The sequence below is a fragment of the Gadus macrocephalus genome, chromosome 15, assembly GCF_031168955.1.
Source record: "Gadus macrocephalus chromosome 15, ASM3116895v1".
Lineage (NCBI taxonomy): Eukaryota > Metazoa > Chordata > Actinopteri > Gadiformes > Gadidae > Gadus > Gadus macrocephalus.
In genome coordinates this window covers 4276206-4296389 of record NC_082396.1, presented here as the reverse complement: position 1 = coordinate 4296389, position 20184 = coordinate 4276206, and the positions used below count along the sequence as shown (strand labels likewise).

The 20184-nt window shown below is 42.4% G+C and overlaps 3 protein-coding genes across 4 annotated transcripts; all 3 read left to right on the top strand.

Annotated features, from left to right (window-relative positions):
* Nucleotides 1-9843: 9843 nt before the first annotated feature.
* On the top strand, nucleotides 9844-12815 carry mad2l1bp (MAD2L1 binding protein). Of its 2 annotated transcripts, XR_009529259.1 has the most exons (4): nucleotides 9844-10493; nucleotides 10600-10853; nucleotides 10977-12045; nucleotides 12078-12815. XR_009529259.1 is itself a non-coding variant. In XM_060073115.1 (3 exons), the coding sequence occupies exons 1-3, from the start codon at nucleotides 10073-10075 to the stop codon at nucleotides 11493-11495; spliced, it is 1194 nt and encodes a 397-aa protein (XP_059929098.1). In that variant the 5' UTR covers nucleotides 9844-10072; the 3' UTR covers nucleotides 11496-12815. The 2 variants fall into 2 exon arrangements, 1 of the variants encoding a protein (XP_059929098.1); XM_060073115.1 differs by having other exon boundaries at nucleotides 10977-12815.
* A 706-nt stretch (nucleotides 12816-13521) lies between these two features.
* Nucleotides 13522-15037, top strand: LOC132473308 (cystatin-like). Its single transcript, XM_060073382.1, has 3 exons — nucleotides 13522-13838; nucleotides 14479-14589; nucleotides 14749-15037. Exons 1-3 carry the CDS (start codon nucleotides 13626-13628, stop codon nucleotides 14827-14829), a joined length of 405 nt encoding a protein of 134 aa, XP_059929365.1. The 5' UTR covers nucleotides 13522-13625; the 3' UTR covers nucleotides 14830-15037.
* Nucleotides 15038-15140: 103 nt separating this feature from the next.
* On the top strand, nucleotides 15141-20130 carry LOC132473298 (glycine N-acyltransferase-like protein 3). The gene is given in 6 exon segments (XM_060073372.1): nucleotides 15141-15315; nucleotides 15440-15553; nucleotides 18121-18235; nucleotides 18599-18779; nucleotides 18930-19125; nucleotides 19128-20130. Coding segments are annotated over 6 exon segments (975 nt in total). The 5' UTR covers nucleotides 15141-15153; the 3' UTR covers nucleotides 19335-20130.
* Nucleotides 20131-20184: the final 54 nt, after the last annotated feature.

The following is a 20184-nucleotide window of genomic DNA, read 5'->3' as shown; positions in this document are numbered from 1 at the left end:
AGTTGCTTTGATACTTGTGAATACAAATACAGCGCAGATCAAAAGACAAACTGTGTTTTCCTAACTAGCTTTACAGAGTTCCACCCACAGCACTGGGTTGTGAAGGAATGAGAAATGATAGCTGGAGGTGCGGCGGGCAAGCCAGCCTTCTCCAACATCAGTGGTACACAGTTCAGTGCGAGTAGGCGTCTGGGCCCCGCGCCCCAACCCCCCACCCAGTTTCCATTGACTTGCAAAGTTACCGTAGCCTATCTCCTGTTCATGCGAGGGTAATACACTTCCAATTACTTTCCAAAAAAGTCCAATGTCTTGCTGTGCCGTTAGCAAAACAAAACAAGATTGGGTAACACTTTATAATAAGGTGCCATAATAAATAGCAAAGACCCTTTGTTAATATTTGTTAATTGTTACTATTATATCTATTTGGCACAAGCTCACCCTTTTCTCATCTTTGATTAAATATTAGTTGTTTGCATAACCCTAACCCAACCCCAACACACGACCCTAACCCTAACCCTAACACACGGCCCTAACCCTAACCCTAACACACGGCCCTAACCCTAACCATAAAACACGCCCCTAGCCCTAACACACAACCCCTAACCCTAACAATCGACACTCTGTGGTCAGTGAAAAAAAACGATTAACTTGTGCCAAATAGATATTTTAGTAACAATTAACAAATATTAACAAAGGGTTAGGTAAGGGCTAGTTTGCTATTTATTATGGCACATTATTATAAAGTGTTACCCAAGATTGTAATTTGTGTGAGTAGTGACCCTCCGTGTCACCTACCCAGCCTGAAGCGGCTGACGATGTGACCACGCCAACGACGCATCCCAGGGAGACCAATAAACACAACACTGACAAATTGCGCAATTTATCTGTGCGGCTACAACCCTCGCTTTGAATGGGCGACTATTCTGAACACGTTGAAAATCTTCGGAAAGTAATTAAAAGCATATTACCCTCACATGTACTGGAGCTATGCTACCTAACTCTGCAAGGCACTGGGAACGGCTAACGGAAAAGCACATGCTTAACCAGCAAACTCTGAATCTGGGTAAGACAGCCTTTAACAGATTCACAGATATCTTGACGAATCCCTTTAAAGAGGGGAGAGGTACTTTGAAAAAGAGGAGATCCGAACCCCAGGCGGATGACACCTCCTAATTATTTACTGTGCCGCCACCTGCTCCGGCCTCATGAAAAAACAAACTAAAACCTGTGCTGACCACAACGCCACCTATAGGCCTCACACAGGTCATGCGGCAAGGCTGCCAAAAATGCAGTATTTGGATGAGGCTTTCATCTAGAGCATCTCACAGTGAATCCACTGACGGCTAATTAAGGAGCAGGTAGGGATTAGGCTTTCTGCTCATTGATGCCGACAGGTAGGCTGTGAACATCGGAGACTGTTACGTCTTTGCGGGGCAGTAGTACATCCTTGAGGAGTGGGATTCTGCGGGTGATCCTGACCAGAAGGCGGTGCTGTGTTGTCAGGCTGCCAGACATACGGACAGTGGGGCGTTTCCTCCCTGGGCCAGACGGACCACCCAGAAGAAGCAACCAACGCCGCATCCGACCAAGCGAGCCCCCATTGTCATCTTGTATCCAGACAGAATGCAAATGTGCGGCAAGACGAATGTCAAATCCATAAACCAATTCATCAAGCACTTATGGCTATATCAGTTATGGCAATATCCGAGTGCCAGGCAGCTATTAGAAAAAAATATACGAAGATGGGAGAAAAAAAAAGGAGGGGGACTTTACGCGTTGCATCGAGTCATGACTCATCGCGGCCAACTGGAATATTGCCTGGCACTTCGGCGCTGGACCGTGGCAGTAGGCCTATCTCCATTTCAACACTGAGGCGGCGATTAATAACGCTGACACTTTAATTAACATGCAGGACAGTGGGCAACAAAAGTGCCATATGTCAATAATCAAGACTCCTTAATTAGTGGCGGTGAAGGCTGCTAATTTGTTCCATTACCATGCTAGGAATTAACTTCACAAGCTGCCAGGCCCTTAAATGCCACATAAATGCCATTTCTTGAAGCAGAATTTCCCCTATTGGGGGAAATCCGTGCCATGTGCCACCTCATGTTTCTTCCTTCATTCTATTTACCCATACAATTACAGGGAATTAGCAGTTTATGCGCCATATATCGCAGACATGATGTCATGATGCACATGATTCACATGAGACACTAAATGTGTGCATAATGCCACAGCAGGTAATCTGACAAACTAGGCTCTCCCTAAAACAGATGCCATTTGTCTAATTCTGTGTTTATTTAAAACACATTTTAATCAGGTCTCGGGTAAAAGGGTTGATCGTACACATGCCACTGACACACAAGAAGAGGCAGCTCGAGGATTCAATGCCAACCTTTACATGAATCATCTAGGGGATGGGCGGGAGATTTATTCTGCCTGTCTCGTCGTTCTCCCATCCCACAGTCCCATGACAGGACCCTTAGGATCATCTCTGTTCCGATGACTGTACAGTGCTGCACAAATCTCAAAAATCCAAATATGACACCTATTTTGAGACCTATGCCAGGTCTCACTCTCTCTCCCTCTCCTTTTTTTTTTTTTTTGCCATTTTCACAGTCTCTGCAGCAGACTCCAAGAGAGTTCCAAAGAGCTGCAGTGACACCCACTGGTCAGACGCCAGAAGTGCACGTGGCAGAGGTCGAGGCAGGACTTAATGGAGCCAATGTATAATTAGGCTCCATTCATTAAAAAATGACCACTATTACCTGAAAGCACAAATTATACCTGAAAGCCAAATTGTGTGTGAAACGGGAAATAAACCCCTTGTGGTGGAATGATGCTGGTGCAACACCCTCACCCACTCCGGAGAGCGCAGACTTCACAGAGCAGTCGATCATTCACTGACTCCTGGCTTCGAGAAGATCAACGGGAAATCCTTAATTCCATCAGCCATTAGACTCTTTAACACCTCTCCCTACCAGAAGTGAGTGAGTCACTCCTGAACGGTCAATTGAAGTTAGTTACTTTGAGCCAAGACTTTTGCTAATTTATGCAAATGTGTACTTATTTATTGCTATGCAATATGTCTGCAATATACCTGAGAAACTATACATTAGTCACTTACTCTACTTGGCAACATAGACACTTTTATTTTGTTTACACTCTGCTGTTGGGTAGATGCATATTTTATCTTTAACTGGATAATTTATGCTGTTTGTGATATATTCCTGTTGGTTTATATTCCATTTATTTTAAGTTGCGGTTTCTGGCTTGAGCTGAGCAACAGCAACAAATATTTCCACAAGAATCAATAACGTCATCTGTATCTGTTTAAACAGCCATGCATAATGTAAACATATTTCTGTGCTTCACACCACCTTGAGAATATTCTGTCTCCCACGACTTGTGAGTCCACTCCACTCCTTTTGTAAGTTCCAGAAACTGTGGGTGGAGTACAGACACAACGGAGTCAAAGGTCACGAGCAGACACACAGCAAACGGTGAGGCGGTTGACCAAGCAGTGTTCCGCACACTCTTGACTCACTTTCGCCTCACTCTGTTGCAACCTCTCCTCCACCACTGAAGCGATTGAGTTAAGCGAGGCGACCTGGGGACAGGGGAGAACAAATCAATCAAACCCTTGTATTTCCATCCCCTTGTTTTGGGGCTTGGCAACAAATAGGGCGTGGCATGCAGTGTACCCTGTTTTATAGTGCATTCACATCACTAGGAATTATGGGGGAAACATTTTTGCGACGTCGGAAAGTTCTCATGAACGATACCTCATGACGCTCTTAAGATTCTAGTTCCGTTCGGCAACTGCGGACAGATTTTGTTAACAGAGTTGCGCAGTTGGTGACGGATCGTTTATTAGTGACGTGCATGAATATGGCAGAACATCATAGTTTTATTCCATTCAAAAAGAATCAACCATCATATCACATACTTTACTATTGATTGACATAACTGTCTGTTGGCATCGACTTTGCTCAGTGTTAAACGTTGTGTACTGGTAAACCAGCTTTAGATAGGGGCAAGTGTAGTCTTCCATACAGTGGCAATACAATGTGCTTCTCATAAATAAAAGCAAAAGGGTAGTAGGTGATAGGCTACAAGGAAATAAAGGTGCGCAAACCTTAAACTGATCATACCAAGTTTGGTTTAGTTCTGACTGTTTTTTATCGGATAAAAAAACCCCTGATGTGAAGAACTTTTAGATTCCGAACGCAGCGCACATGAACGGTCGCTGTCGGGAACAGGCGTACGCGTGAGCGTCATCACTGACAAGGCGTTTCGTCACCCCCAGGACCTAGAACAAGCCTTTAGGGCGGGGTAACAAATTGGGCGTGGCATGCACAGTCAGATCACTTATTATTCCCCTATTATTCATGGCGCAACTATTCCATTACACAACCGGCGTGCATTGTGAGCCCTTTGCACATGAACTCAGACTACAGCAGTATGTGATATTGAACCAACCCAAATATTTCCCTGGAGACTTCAGCATCAAGTTCAAATGAAACTGCGCTGAAGAAACATAGCATCGACTTGCGTTATTTGCCATTTAGGAGCAGCACTGAGCTGCGTCTGGCATGGTCTGCACTCAGGCCCTGGATCTATGCATAGGCATTGTCTCGGGGGGGGGGGGGACTCAGGGGCCAGACAAATGTGTATAGAAGATCATCTGCCTACATTAAATACTGCAAAAATACAGACATAAATAAATGAATAAAGAATCTCATCTAAAACTTTAGTAAAATGTGTTTATTTGTTAATTTTTAAACGCACAATATTAAACACAAATGTGTGGGAGAGATAACTTGGGGTTCAGTGGAGCTCATTCTCCTATGTTGGAACAGGGTATCGTAGCACGAGAAAGGTTGTTTTCTGTTAGAACGTGTGAACATGTAGCCGAGATCAACAGTGAAGAAAAAAACGAACTACGCCTGACATAGAAATTAAATGTATAATATAAGGCAGGGGTCTTCAACGTTTTCCAGGCCAAGGACCCCCAAACTGATGGAGGGATGGAGCGGGGAACCCCTACTTATATATTGTATAAAATTGTGGTTTATATTAAACTGGTCCTATAGTGCCATGCATAAAGGTACCTTGTTATTTTGCATTCAATACTAAGATATTCAAATAATACACAGGTTCATATATTCATGTTTTGATTTTAAACATGTGCAAGGTACAGTGAGTAGGGTGGCCATGCCACTGCCATTCATAAACATAACATAACATAACATAACATAATAAGCTGAAACCTGCCTAGATCAACAATGTCTGTCAATTGCATGTAATCATGCATAAAAGCTATTCAAATAGACATTTTTAAAACATAAATGTGGAAACGAAAATTAGTGATGTTTGTTAGTGTCTTTCTTATCACTCCGCAATAGTCCGGTAACTTATCAACTTCAGCGTGTCCGGTTGCTAAGCGACGTCGACGTCTTTGGTGGACTATTTCTCTGCTGATCACTTATTTTCCCGATAATGGCCGGTGTTTTGTACATTATACCTTACATATCAGCACTCTCTCTCTCCCAACAGTCTTGGCTGCGCACTCTCATCCAAATACATATTGTTTACGGCGGAGGAGGGGGTAGATATAAAGACTGGAAGAGTCGCGTGCTGTTCTTCTTAATTGAAGGAGCAGGCAGAGAAAAGCTCTCTCCTGCTGGGCTTTCATTAAAATCAAATACATAAAAATGTCGCAGCCAGTCCTGATGTGTCAGTTGTGCGCGAGAGACATACGAATTACCACTTTTGTAAATGCCATTCGTATCGCATGAAAGGAAGGAATAGATCTATTCCGATTAGAAATCGGATCATAAGTGTCCATGTAAACGCGGCTAGTGTGTTGGATTCATGTTAATGTGTATTTAAAGACATTTCAATTTGTGGAAAAAATTGCAGGGGGAACATAAAAAAATTGTCTAATCAACAAAAAACTTTCGCGACCCTTCTGGGTTTTGTCCGTTGGCTTGTGTCGATACGTCAAGCGTCGATACTCATCTGTAAGCGCAGGACCCCGAGTCGATCTGGCAGCCGAGTCAATCCGGTACCCACACCGCCTCGGCTCCTGTAGAAATACCTTTGTAATTCATGTCGATGTCATTGTAACTTTACTTGTTCAAGTAGCACCGACCTTCCTCAGTAATATTTCTTTGTTCGGTATCCTACAGCGATTCTGCAGTCGGTGGCAACTTTGTCGTGCTGCACGAATATTGATCACATGCTTACAGTGTCGGCGCTAAGGTTGTCATTATTTGACACTTTAGTATGGTTAAACATGACTATCAATCATTATAACAACGTTTATAGGTCATAAAAGTCTAAAAAGCATAATAGGTCCCCTTTAAGCACGTTTCAGTGCCGCCATGTTGGCATGGTTGTGTTGTCTTCTTCTTCTTCTTAAGGACTTAAGAAAGAATCAAAGAAGATTCTTAAGAAGATATTGGTGAATGAGGCCCCTGTTATGTTACTTATGTTGTCCAGGGGTGTTTTTGTTGATTGTGGAGGCTGTTGTCTAAGGTGTATTACCAGAGGCAGCCTCAGGCACACTTAATGTTTTTGTTTTTTTGAGGTGCATAAACTGTTGAGAGGTCAATAAACTATTTCTGAAATATCAGAGGTGGGTTAACTGCATTTATTTGCGTTAAGCCTCCACGATAGCCCTCCGTCTTTTATTTTCGTCTTCGTGTGTGTGGCTGCGTAAACTGTGTGAATTGGGCTACTACCACAGCCTCGACAACAACAAGCACAACATATTGTTGCTAAAAAATAATTAATAATTAGCCTAATAATGATAAAGAAAAATGTGTTAAGTTTTTGATAGCATTTCTGCTGTGTTTGACTATGAGGTCACCACTGCGTTGAAATATTTCTCAAACGGCAGTGCCCCCCCGCTGGTGACCCACGCCCCTCCAGTAGATCTGCTCTGGCGCCGACTCAGTATGCTTATCAATCTGTAGAAAATTACTTACTTCTATAATAAATGAAGGAGGGGGGGGGTCCATTAATAAGTAGGGAAAGAACATCTCATCATGGTCAAACAGGATCACACAGACCATTTGTGAAATCTTTTTAAATGATAATTGGATGATTTTCTCAGCCAATTAGAAAACTTTTCACAGCCCAGATTCCATTGGAGCGTCGACGTGAGAAGACCCTTGCATAGTGGTGCCTCACCCCACCTCTGTACGGAAGGATCTGGCTTCGCTCTCATTCCTCATTAAATCCCATAATGCTACTAATGCTGCTATCCATTTGGATGGTACGCTGGTACGAACGACCAGCTTCAGCGTGAACGTGACGTATTTCCCTTGCTCCAGCCTTCCAGTTTACCATTTGTGTTTCTGTCGAACCACGAGGGGGAGTAGTAGCAGGCTAGTCATCATTAGCAACATAGCCTCTTTAGCAAACCAGCTTCAAAACAAAACTTTACATTGAATTGCACGCAAAGCAAGACCGTGCAATCCTATATTGGTGACCGGATTAAAGCAGCAATGAAATCAAGTGTGTAAGAGGTTTTAAAAACGACATTAAAACCACCAACGTGGTACAAATAGAAAGAAAATACATCTCATCCCACATTAACTATGGGCGCAACCATCTTCTTTACGAGTTGTACAGCTCTGCTCGCTCTACTTTGAAGGCGACGAGATACTACGACCAAAAGGGGGCGTGCCTCAATGAAATGCCGCAAGAAAGCTGGGAGATTGGCGACTTTACTTTTCCACTTTCCACTTCGTAAATCCAAATGGATAGCAGCATTAGCCAACATATTTAATGCCAACCGTTTGAGTGACCGCCACCACTCTGAGAGAAAAAAAGTGCATACAATAATAACATCTCTACAGGTGTGAAGCTGTGTTTATTGCAGTTCCACTGAGATGCATCATGTTGCATTAATAAGTATACAACTACAACACTCCCACGATAGGAATGACAACATTAACATGGAGCTGGGCTAACTTACTGCATTTCCCATCATGGTGTAGGATTTACCGCTGCCTGGCTGTCCATAAGCCAAGACGCAGGCATTGAACCCCTGGAAGGCAGCATGAAGGACATCTAACCCTAACCCTAAAACGCAAGTTTACCATTTGTTCAAAGTGGGACTTCAATGCAGACCTGAAACAAACACACTGGTATGCCTCCGTGCTATTCCCCCCTACGGCCCGCCCTCCACGATGGACGCACTTCTTAATTAACTCACCTGTGCGTGTTCCTATACCAGTGTTGTCGTATTGGGCCCATTACATGAGTTGTTGAACATTTGGAGGCTTTAAAATTAAAAACTGTCTCTGACATTGCTTATATAATGTGTGTGTGTGTGTGTGTGTGTGTGTGTGTGTGTGTGTGTGTGTGTGTGTGTGTGTGTGTGCCGCCTTGCCTTGGCTCCTTTCTGAATAGCTGCCTGTAAAGGGTTTGACAAGATAAGAAGGAAGAAACACAAAAATAATCCAAGTCAACAAGACAAGCCAACACAATATGCTGTTGTGTATAAAACTCAATTACAACAAGAAGTAAGAATTCAGTTTACCTGATTCACTATTTAAATGATGATATTTTTACTGTAATGTATCATTGAAACAGTCTTTATATTTACTGTTAAATAGCATCTTTTTGTGGGACTATTGCGTGCTTCTAAAAACCACATTTTATATTGTTTTAATCTAAATACCTGCGTGTAAAGGGATAAATGCCTAAGATAAGAAGGAAGAAACACAAGAAGAATCCAACCCAACAAGATGACTCATTGACGAGAAATGAAGGAAGAAAATAACCCTGTCTATTAAAGAATCACACAACAGTACAGACATGCTTACCCTTATGCCGCTTTTCCACCGCACATGTAGCTCGACTCGACACGACTCGACACGACACGACTCGACACGGTAGCAACACGGGTGCTTTTCCACCGCAAATAGTACCTCCTGGACGTGGGCGGGGTCGGCTGCGCGAAAGGGCCGTGACGTATTTGTGTACGCGACGCAAACAACACATACGCAACCCACACATGGACAGAACCCACATAACAACAATGGAGGACATCGATCACATTACTATTATTAGCCGGCATGTTGAAGAAGTTGGAGAAGTGGAACATGTTGGCTGCGGCGCTGCTATGGATGTTACCAGCATGGTTGCCATGTCGCTCTCGTGACTTCGTCACACTCTCTGGCCAATCAGTCGCCGGCCGTCTGCCGACGTCACCTTTTAGCATCGGCTCAGCTCGCTTGGTACCTAGAGCGAGTAGGTACTAGAAAAAGCAGCCACTTCAGGTACCAGATACCATGGTACCGCGGTGGAAACGCAAAAAATGCGAGCTGAGTCGAGTCGTGTCGAGTCGTGTCGAGCTGGTACCATGCAGTGGAAAAGCGGCATTACTCTGAGTATTGTGAGGTCACTGTACTTAGTAGATTAACTTTACCTGCCTATCTACCATTCAGTCGGTAAACATGTTTTCTCCGTTCTCTTTTGAAGGTGGGCCCCATAAGAATCTTCGCCTTGGGCCCCCAATTTGCTGAATCCGCCACTGGTGAAGGCCCTCAATGTATTTCTACCATCCCTGGCCCTGCCCTGGCCTAAAGAAGTTTGAAATCACAACGCCTACCGCCCGAGTCCGCCTCAATAGCAAATCAAGCGAGGCGTTTGATGACGCTGCCTTTTTGGGCACTTAAATATAAATTATTTTATAATCAAATGATTACTAGTGAAGCTTGTCCCTGATACGGTATATAGTTGACACACTACTAGAGTCAATGAAATGCGTGGTGATCGATTGTTATTTTACTGATAATGACGTCAATGCGTCCCATGATGCACCGCGGCCCACGGAACCAACCCGGAGGCATGTTGCTTTAAAAATTGCCGCCGTATAGGATTATTGGATACCACTGTCTCCATTCCTTTCGCAAAGGTTTCTCTAGAGTAAACTATGCTAAAGCAGGGTTAAAGGAAGCATCGACGCTCCTTTCCTATTAGCATTTTTAGAATTCGAAACACATTTCCTCCAACCACTTCCGGTTCATCTCCATAGATAAGGACATTTCTTATGCAAGAAAGAGAATTCGTAGAGGTCCCGGGGATATTCAAAACAATGGCCGAGGGGTCGATTATACAACTTTCTAAAGGAGATTTAGAAGATGGCACTAAAACACACAGCGTTACAACTAGAAGCAAAGATTACGGGTGCTCGTTGTTAGAAAAGGAGAGCAGTTTGGTGAGCGAGTCGAATATGAATGGCGGAGTTCCTATCGTTGAAACCTGCACCGACTCACACACAACTCCGAGCCGAGCTTCAGAAAGTGAAGGACCGCACTCCTTAACTCATAGGGACATACACGGAGGCTTGGAAAAGACTACGAGGGCAAGCCAAGTAGACGCTGTCCTGTCGGTGGACACACTGGATCCACAAACGCATAATGTGAACGACAAGGAAAACAACTTGGTATCTACCAGACTCAACGAGTCGGGTAAGTAAACGATTCATATGCCTGAGATGGTCAGTTCGTACGACTCCGAATATACTTTGTTTTGCATCTTGAGATGATTGTCTGATCCATGTGCCTTTTTCCAAAGATGATGCTATAGATGAGGATGTATCTTGTCATGTAAGTAAACCTGACAACAAAGGGCTAAGTGACGCTGAGATCGTGAGAAGAGCGCACGAAGAAGGCCGGATAGAGGTAGTTCTGCCTGGCAGTGTGACTCAGGAGGGCTGCTGTCGTTTCGTCAGTGAAATACTCAAGTGCATCCTCTACCAGAGACAGCAGTTGCCCATGACCTATGACCAACTTGTTTTTACTCAGAAGAAAAAAGACGCTCCAATTCATGTGAGTCTACTTTACTCAAATCCAGATCCATTGCCCATCACCCACTCTTAACAATAATAAAACATAAAATGCACATGAAAGAAACGTAATATAACCTGGCGTGGTGCTTCCTTTACCTTCCAGAAAAAGGAGGTGGTGAACTCGAGGCCAACAGACTTTAACAGGCGAAAGTGTCAACGCACAGTCGAGGATCTTGAGGTGCTGTTGGAGCACTTGGAGCTGTTGTTCTCCCTCAGCCTGGTTCCCCGGGTTCTGCTTCTATTGGGCGGTTCCCCTGTCTTGCCCCAAGAGCTGTACGAGGTCAACATGGAAGGGCTGGTGCTGGCCGCTGGAGACGGGAGCCTGCGCGTCTCGTCCTGTTTGAGGCAGCTCTTTCGCACTATTTTTGTTTCCGACCTTTTGTCCGATGTCCGGCCAGTCCGCCTTACGGCGACGACGGTCCTGGTTCTGGCTCACAGGGATTGTGAAGTGGGATGGTTCCGGCCTAAATTGGACTTTAAGGTGCCCACAAGGGTAAAGCGGCAGATTATTGCACTGTCAACTGACGCAGGTATCGGTAGCAGTCCCCAGAAAGAGGAGTCCAACTGGGAGGACTATGTATGGTTTCAGGCCCCTGTCGCCATCAAGGGATTCAGCAAATAAAAGGATGATTACAGATTCCCTCTGGGAATAGAAGTTTATGAATTCATTTTACCCGGATTGGGGGTCATTCCAACTTCAGAACAGTATAAATTGTAAAGAATTATGAATTATTATTTTAACAAAAGATATGTGGTTGCCTTTTGCTTTGGCTGTGATTTAAACTAAAGTGGAAGATTAGCGTGTATTTAACATTGCTGGGTGCTATCCAAACCTTGGTGCTATTGCTTATTTTATAATATTGTATCATGTCTATTTGGATATATTCATGAAAGACAAATAAAAAGATTCATTCTATAGGAATTACAATTAGGGCATTTGGCAGACGGCTTTTATCCAAAGCGACTTACGTTGGTTAATAAACACATTGACACACCAACGGCAGAGTCAACCATGCAAGGCGACAGCCAGCTCGTCAGGAGCAGTTAGGGTAAGTGTCGAGCTCAGGGACACTCAGCGAGGAGCTGGGTATTGAACTAGCAACCTTTCGGTTACAAGACAACTGCTCTACCTCCTGAGCTAAGCTGAATAGTCTCCTTCTGGTTCAGTAAAGGTATATAACTTTAGCTACCTTTTTCAGTTAAGGTATATGATTATACCTTTACTGTGTTGCGCCACTACTGCTGTATTGGAGGACTCGTCTTATTTTGTTACAATTGCAAAATGTTATCTATAACTTTTCCTGCGAGACTTGAGTAAGTATAGATTATATCAGTGAAATATGTTTCAATGACAGTTGGCAATGTTTTTCACTCTAAAACATCTTCATTCAGATTGGAAAAGTTCTTAGACATTTGGTCAGGGATATTTCGTCTGCTTAATCTGTCCCTGTCGTATTTGGATATGCTCTGCATAGAATACGTGGGAGTGACTGACCTTTGAGAACTTAGTTCTCTTGTACTGCATGTAGCAGGTGATTGTTAAATAACTACTGCAACAGATCAATAAGAAGCAAATGTTGAATTATTAGACTTGGCCATTTTTCTTTAAAAAACTGTTTGCCAGTAATACATTTCTCTATGAATCTGGGTTAGAGTCCTAGAATAGAAATTACCTAGAATCCGGGTTGAAGTCCCTGAGAAAGGACCAAGTTCCTTTAGGTCGGGTTGGAGTCCCGACGTGGGTACCAGAGAGACTGTTGATCTGATCTTAAATACATTGCGCTTTCGATTTTACTCATTTCTTTGCCTATTTTCTTTTGCTCATCTATTTTATTTTATTGTATGACAATGTTAATATGTGAAGCACTTGAAAAATGCTATATAAATAAAGTTGCCTTGCCTATGAAAAATAAATAGGATATAACTAAAATCTACTATTCAAGACTTTGCTGTAATATTTGTTTTGCTTGTGGAGTTTTGAACACTGCATGTACTTACCCTGTTTCTCAATGATTGCATTCCCATGATGAATGCCAGTACTGCTTCAGATGTGGTCATAGAGCCACAACCCTGCAGGTAGAAGTTGGAGAATCCTAGTCATACTATCATTGACAGAATAGCCCAGCAACATGACCATACCATTTTTACACCTGCTTTCTTGATCACAATGGCCTTTTCATGCTGGGGCTGCACACTTGATGTGCTTTCAGGGAGTATTTAAGGGAGAGTTTAGCTGCATAAAGGTCGATAAAAAAACGAACCAAGACTGTAATATATAACCAACCACAAATATGAAAGTAGTATCGTATACATTTTTGTTAAGTCCAACCTTGGAAATCGTCATAGAGAATGCAGAAAATAGTATAGGCAGCAGCAACCCTTTGGCGTTTGCTATTATTAATATTTTTTGATTATTTAATATGTAGCCATACACCGAATCCGATATTCTCATCATTATTTAGTTAAATAAATACATGTGGTTATTTCCGCATTCACTTTTACACTGATCCAGAAGTATCTTCCACCAATGGTAGTTGGGTCTGATTTCAGACCCTGAGAAATCTATAGCCTAATTCTCTTTACATATCTAGTCGCCCACATCTTTATTGCGGTGATAGGCTGGCCGCTTTTGTGTTGGACGACACCCGGAAATGACGTCAGTGTGTTTATATAATACAATCGCAGATTCACATCGCAGTGTTGTTTGGAACATTCTGACCAGCGTCGACGTTTCTATACACCAACAAAGACCATGATTTGGAAAACATTATTGATCGTTGCGGTTTTTGCCGTAGCCACTGATGTTGCCGTGATGGCGTTGAAGATGGTGGGGGGCTATTCCGATGCGACGGTTACAGATACAGGGGTTCAAGACGCCCTGCGGTACGCTGTGGTGAGGCACAACGCGGGGACCAACGACATGTACCTCCGCCAAGTCGGCCGAGTGATCTCGGTCCAGAAACAGGTCTGTGATTTCTACATCTAGGCTGTGGTTGTTCATGTTTACTCTGTAGTGAGCTGTGGGAGCTTATCTTATACCGCCCCCTCCCTACCGCACCTTTGCGATCCGATCCGTTCCGCACCCTGCAGTGGAAACGCGGCATTAGTAATCATAGGCCATGGTCATCGCCGTACACGTAAACATCAGACCAACCAGCAGCATTGTGTCCCGTAGGAAAAGGGCCTGATTCAGACTTGGTTAGTTTTTGATGATCAAGGAAAGTATAAACATTGATGGATCATGATTATTCAACAGATCGGGTTTTTAATGAGGAATAGAGAAAACTCATGTGTGTCTAAAGGAACCGATATTATAACGATACACAGCAGGCATAATTGCAGAAGCAGAGAAGGGAAATGTGCAAGTAGGGCCTACTTCTGCAAAGTGCAACTCAAAAAAAGATTCAATGGTTACAACCGTTATGCACATTACAATTCACACATATAGTCCTACTACCCACTCCCAATGGTTATTTATTTCACAAGCATTCATATTAGAATTACAAATGTCTGTCGGATAATGTCAGTTCCCATGGCTTGCACTAATGGAATGCCTTACATGGTCTTTGGTTCCTCAAACTGTTTATTATTTATTAATTCCACAGGTGGTGAGTGGCGTGAACTACAAGTTTGTCGTGGAAATGGGCCAGACTGCTTGCAGAAAGACCGGTGTTGAATCAAACTGCCCGGTTCGCGGGGACCAAGCGGCTGCTAAGGTAAAGAAACCTCTTGTATTACAGTCATGGATATTGACATATGCGTACGTTTTATCACGCGGTTTATCGAAATGTTTGCATCGTAGAGTTAGACGTTTTACTTATGAATGGTACGTGTGCAAATCTGAGACAGTCTTCTCTCCTATCTCCGTCCCACAGCCATACCAGTGCACATTTGTGGTGTACAAACATTGGAGCGGCACCGTCAGTCTGACCTCCCAAACCTGCCCCACCGTCTAATGGCCCTCACGGACCTTCTTGGTTTTGCTTGCAGTAGCCTATATGTTCACAATTTGCAACTGACAATTATTTGCAATAATAGGCTTCCATGACATCCTCTTTGTGTCTAAATGGTTCTTAAACTCTATTGAATTGTTAACCTCTCAATTATGCAATACAATTTGATTGTAATCTTATGCCCCGTACACAATAAAATGATTTTAGCAGATCTTTGCATACTTTTTTTTTTATATAGATATTTTTCTGTGTTGTTCAAAATATTTCAATATAATTGGGGTAAGTAGCTGCAGGGTGCGGGGTGCATTCTTTTTGCCCAACCCAACAATGCGACTTCCAAGACTCAGCGAAGGGTGTGTCATTTATTTGACAAGATTGTCACGTTATGGGAATAGTCTACACAGTCGACTTAAAATTAAGATTCTTAGCAACCATGAAATACGGATTGCCGCACAACTGCTGGTAAAGCATATACCAAAAAGTTTAAAGGTAATCCACACGCATTCAGTTTTACACGGTCTAATATAATGTGCATAGCCTAAAGTATGCTGCTGCTGCTGCTGCTGATGATCCTATTCTTTACGGACCAACCCGGGTTACTGGGTTATGTTAGGTATATGGATTTCTGTTCGCTCTGAACAGAACCGAAGGGAGTAGACCTCCGACGGTGATCTCAGTGGACGCCTGGCCGGAGCTGAACGTCATCGTCAGCCGTACCCAAACCGAGGTAAGCATAGTGCATTATAATGGCGCATTTCCACTGCAGGGTGCGGAACGGATCGGATCGCAAAGGTGCGGGTCGGATCGCGTTTCCACCGCCAAAAGTGGGCGTGACCCGGACTTTGCCGTACCCGTTCCGACCCCATTCTAGGGACTCCTCCGTTGCGGTACCCAAAACGAGACCAGACGCCTGAAAGGGTACCCTGGAATTCTAGCTACACCCCCCCTCCGTTGATTGGTCGACAGAATCGTCACTTCCGGGTGACGCGGGGATAAAAACAAACAAACAGTAGCCTCGAGGTATTATTCTTTACAATTAACATGTCGCGTAAAAAGCTTGCTTGGGCGAACAAGGAGGTGGAGACGTTCGTCTGCATTCTTGCGGAGGAAGACGTTGTTTACGATGTTTACGTAGCTGCCGCGGCGATTGACATCCGGCCTACCACCAAGGGTACTGTCGGCAGTGGAAACGCGACCTCGGAACTGAGCTGGGCTATACTGCCCCCTCCCTACCGCCCCTTTGCGATCCGATCCGTTCCGCACCCTGCAGTGGAAACGCGGCATTATATCCGATTAAAGAGAAAATGTGAGTAATGCGAATATAAGCGATCTGACAGGATTGGACAGACTTCAACAAACCGCGTCGCCATTATAGGCAGATGATAAACGTAAGTGTGTACACGGTGTCATAACAAAAATAATAATTGGGTGTAAATTCCATTCCAGAAAGCAACAAAATACTTTTTTTCCGCATATTAGGCCTACCACATATAAGATTAGCTAATGTAGTTATTTGATAGGTTGAAGGTATTCTGGTCTTTGGGACTCTCCACATAAAAATGTCCCAACATTGAAAACCAAAGCATAGCTGTTTAATTAACTAAAGGCTGTAGTAAACTATAACGACGACACGAGTTGCAGCTTGTTCGGTATCTGCAATAGAATTTGGCACTTAAGTTATATTCTTCCTCGAAACCAGCATGACTGGAAAGATGTTACGTATAAGGAGTTTGTATATATCGACTCGGGATCCATGTTTCACTATCCTGATATATGTCGGGAAATGTATTTAAATTAGATGGCCTTTATTGATTACCTGTAGCCTACTAACACTAAGTGTATCTGATCAAGTAATCGTAGATTATTTTATTTTATTGTTATTGGTCGTACGGAGGAAAAAAGTATCATACACATACGTTGTTTATTGTATATCTGTTGAAAGAAAACCTGCGCTACACAGACCACTCAAGACCACCGTCGCTTCAGCGCCCCCTAGTGGTGGTAACCAGCGATCCGTTTCAGAGACCATGGTCATTGGTCAGTCGACGTAGCCAGCTGCCTACTGACTTAAATGGGTTTCGTAAATGTGTAGCAGAGCCCCCAGCCGAGGGCATTCCCAGAACACAGCAATGTGATAAAGTCCATGTGTCTGTGTTAGATCGTAAAATTTATGAGAACAATCTCCTCAGGGAAAGTAACATGATTCTAAGATTCTAAACAACCATGAAATACGGATCGCCGAACGACTACTAAAATAAAGCATATGCCAAAAAGTTGAAAGGTAATTTAAATGCATTCAGTTACATAATGATCCATCTATACATATAATTATGTTTATATCATCCATATAGTCTCTAGTAGGCGATGCTGATGTATGGAAATGTAAACATGGAATTCATAACATTGAACTAGTAGGCCTATAGTTTGAAAATAAGGTTATTTGATTCGTTTTGAGTTCACCTCTTTGTATTTCATGCTCAACATGCTACTTCAAGGTCCATCTAAAAAACAAGATTTTTTATAAAAGAATGTTGACATGAAGATATTCGAAATAAAATATTCATTAGCCTACTCGTATTCATGTGGTCAAAATACGGACCAGAAAAGTCAAGCCATTAAAGCTGGAACTGCAGTATCAAGGTATTCCAAAGGCAGGCCTAAGCAGTCGAGACTGAACGAAATCCAATCTATTGCCATGTGATCAGAGAAAACTCATTCAGTCTTGATTGTTATGCCTTTCCTTTGCTTCAGCTTTCAATTTTGTTGCATGAATTCTCTGGTCCGTATTCCGAGCGCTGCAATATAAGTAATCCAATGAACACCGTGTCACTAATATCTGAAACAGACATTTTTGAAATGGCAGAACTTGTTTTAACATTTCGATATACAAAATTCAATTTATTTTAGAATTAAAAAAATGTTGACAGTGATTAGCTTCCATAGTAGATTCTGTTCTGGGCTTATGTTAGGTGTGTGGACTTCATTTGCATTGCATTGAATAAAAAGGTGATTTGATTAATAAAGCGTAATATGTTATGATGTGACATTTATTCGACCTCCAGCGTCTCACAGCTAGAGAAAGTGGATAAGCGAAGTGGAAAAATAACCACTAAGACTACTCCAGTTGAGTGGCCTTCTTGGTTATTTTCCAACTTCGCTGAAGCTTGTGGTCCGCAGTAGTGACTCCGAAGACCTCTCCTAGTGGTAGTAATCAATGGTCCATGTTAGAGACCATGGGCAGTTGACAGACTAATATTAAATGCATATACTGTTTACTGGGTTTCTCATTTCTAGAACAAGAGAGATCCAAAGGAACGGGTTTTATTTTTCAGCAAGGATGAGCAGATTTTATCGACTATTTTAAAGGAACATGACGTCGTTGACTGGACTGCTTCTCTCAGTTTTGCAGGTGAGACAATTGAAAAATATATAGATAAATATATATTTCTTTCAACTTCTATTGCTTTAAACTGAAGGAAAGTAAAAACAACACACAAACATGTGTTATAAAGAAAACAAATAAAGTCAAAGCAATAAACATGTAGCTTAATATACAAATCATACTAAATAGGCTTACAACAGTATATTACAGAATAGATTGTTATATTTTGACATATGCTACCACATCTAATAGATGCTCCCACTAAAACAAGTTAATTATTTTCAATAGCCAGAACAACTATTATTTATAGTAAATAAAGATGTAGGCTGAATCTGTTAACCTAAGTAATGCATCTACCCTTTGTACACTTTTTCTATCTCTGGACTTTAGATTCCAGATCCAATCTTAGAACAACTCAGGTCACAGTCAATGTCAATGTTCGGCTTTCTTTCTCCTACAGGAATAGACAACACTTATTCTCCACTGTTGAAAGACATATCCTCTCAAAGAGGCAGCAGCTTCAGGAGCCTATGCCATGCGCATGTATTACATTTGACAGAACAGAACACAGGTAGGCTTTGTATGTAACAATGTAATTTATAGAAAAGCTACTCCATTTCAGTTAAGACTTGACTAGCTGTATATTTTTCTGATTAAATTGGTCACCCAAAAAAGTGGACAAAATAGTAATTGTTGTTTTCTGTTCTTCAAATATTGTCAGTGAGGATCACTTTAAGATTTCCTCTTTGAACGACTCCAACGTTGAGTTGGTCAACAAAACTTGGAAGTTCGGAGGGCATGAGGATGTAGGCAGACACATCAAAAAGATGATTGGCAACTTTCCCTCATGTTGCATCATCGATGAATATGGACAACCCGTTTCCTGGATTATACTGGATGATTTCTGTACCATGGGCAAGGCATGCTTCACACGCTACCAGCACACAGGGGCAAGGGCTACGCCAAAGCCTTGGTGAGCTGCATGGCCCGGAAACTCCATGCGCAGGGCTTTCCAGTGTACTGCTTTGTGGAGGAGGAGAACGCAGTGTCCTACAAGCTCTTCACGAACCTGGGCTTTGTTGAAGATCCGTCATACAGGGCTGCCTGGTGGGATTGCAACTTCTGAGGATTTCAATTGTGTGCTTTTTTTTTGTATTCTCGAATTGCTTTGAATCATTTCAATTATTTAATATATGGATTAAGTTGGGTTTCAGATACAGCCATCAATGGGTTTACATTTGACAAAGCATAGCATTTATCGAGGGCACATGGTCGACGGCCATGTGAATTACACTCTGGAATCCAGGCATCAAGAGGGTCTGTAGAGGAAGACACACTTTATAACGGCATGTCAGAGATTGACATTGCTTCTTGTATACATAAAATACCAAAGCTTGAATAAAATGGCATTCACTGGCATGAAATATTTCAGTTTTAAATTTGAAATAATAAAAATAAAAAGGCATTGAAAACATTTGGTTAAACAAACGTTTAATATTGATGAAAATATTGGCCTTTATATAAAAAAAATCTTCTCATGAATAAAATACAACTACATGTAGTAATCTCATCATGTTCAATTCCCTGTACCCAAAAATATCCATTTGGTTAGGAATGTCCAATCTAAAATGTTGACCTCACTCATTCCTGCTCTCCAAAGTTCTCTAGGCTCAACAAACACTTTCACCAGAATTTCAAAAGCTGTTTTGAGCCCAGGTGATGAACGTGTCCTGAGCCATACGGTATACCTGGCTGTAGGTCACAACAGGCCACTAATTCCATTGTTAATCTGCTTGAGGAGAAAGACAATTTGGCCGGTTTATCAAATTGAACTTATTTGAGCACTTCTTGTTAGCTCTTATAGCTTTTCTGTGTTGTTAGATATATTATATTATACAATTTCAAAGGGTGTAAAAATGTTTAGTAAAACGATCCCCCAGCAGAGGGTATTGCCAGAACACAGCAATGTGATAAAG

Coding starts and splice junctions, on each gene's coding strand:
- mad2l1bp (XM_060073115.1), top strand. CDS start 10,073: ATGCAAGAAAGAGAATTCGTAGAGGTCCCGGGGATATTCAAAACAATG. Junction 10,494..10,599: donor TACCAGACTCAACGAGTCGG/GTAAGTAAACGA, acceptor CTTTTTCCAAAG/ATGATGCTATAGATGAGGAT. Junction 10,854..10,976: donor AAAAAGACGCTCCAATTCAT/GTGAGTCTACTT, acceptor TTTACCTTCCAG/AAAAAGGAGGTGGTGAACTC.
- LOC132473308 (XM_060073382.1), top strand. CDS start 13,626: ATGATTTGGAAAACATTATTGATCGTTGCGGTTTTTGCCGTAGCCACT. Junction 13,839..14,478: donor TGATCTCGGTCCAGAAACAG/GTCTGTGATTTC, acceptor TTAATTCCACAG/GTGGTGAGTGGCGTGAACTA. Junction 14,590..14,748: donor GGGACCAAGCGGCTGCTAAG/GTAAAGAAACCT, acceptor TCCGTCCCACAG/CCATACCAGTGCACATTTGT.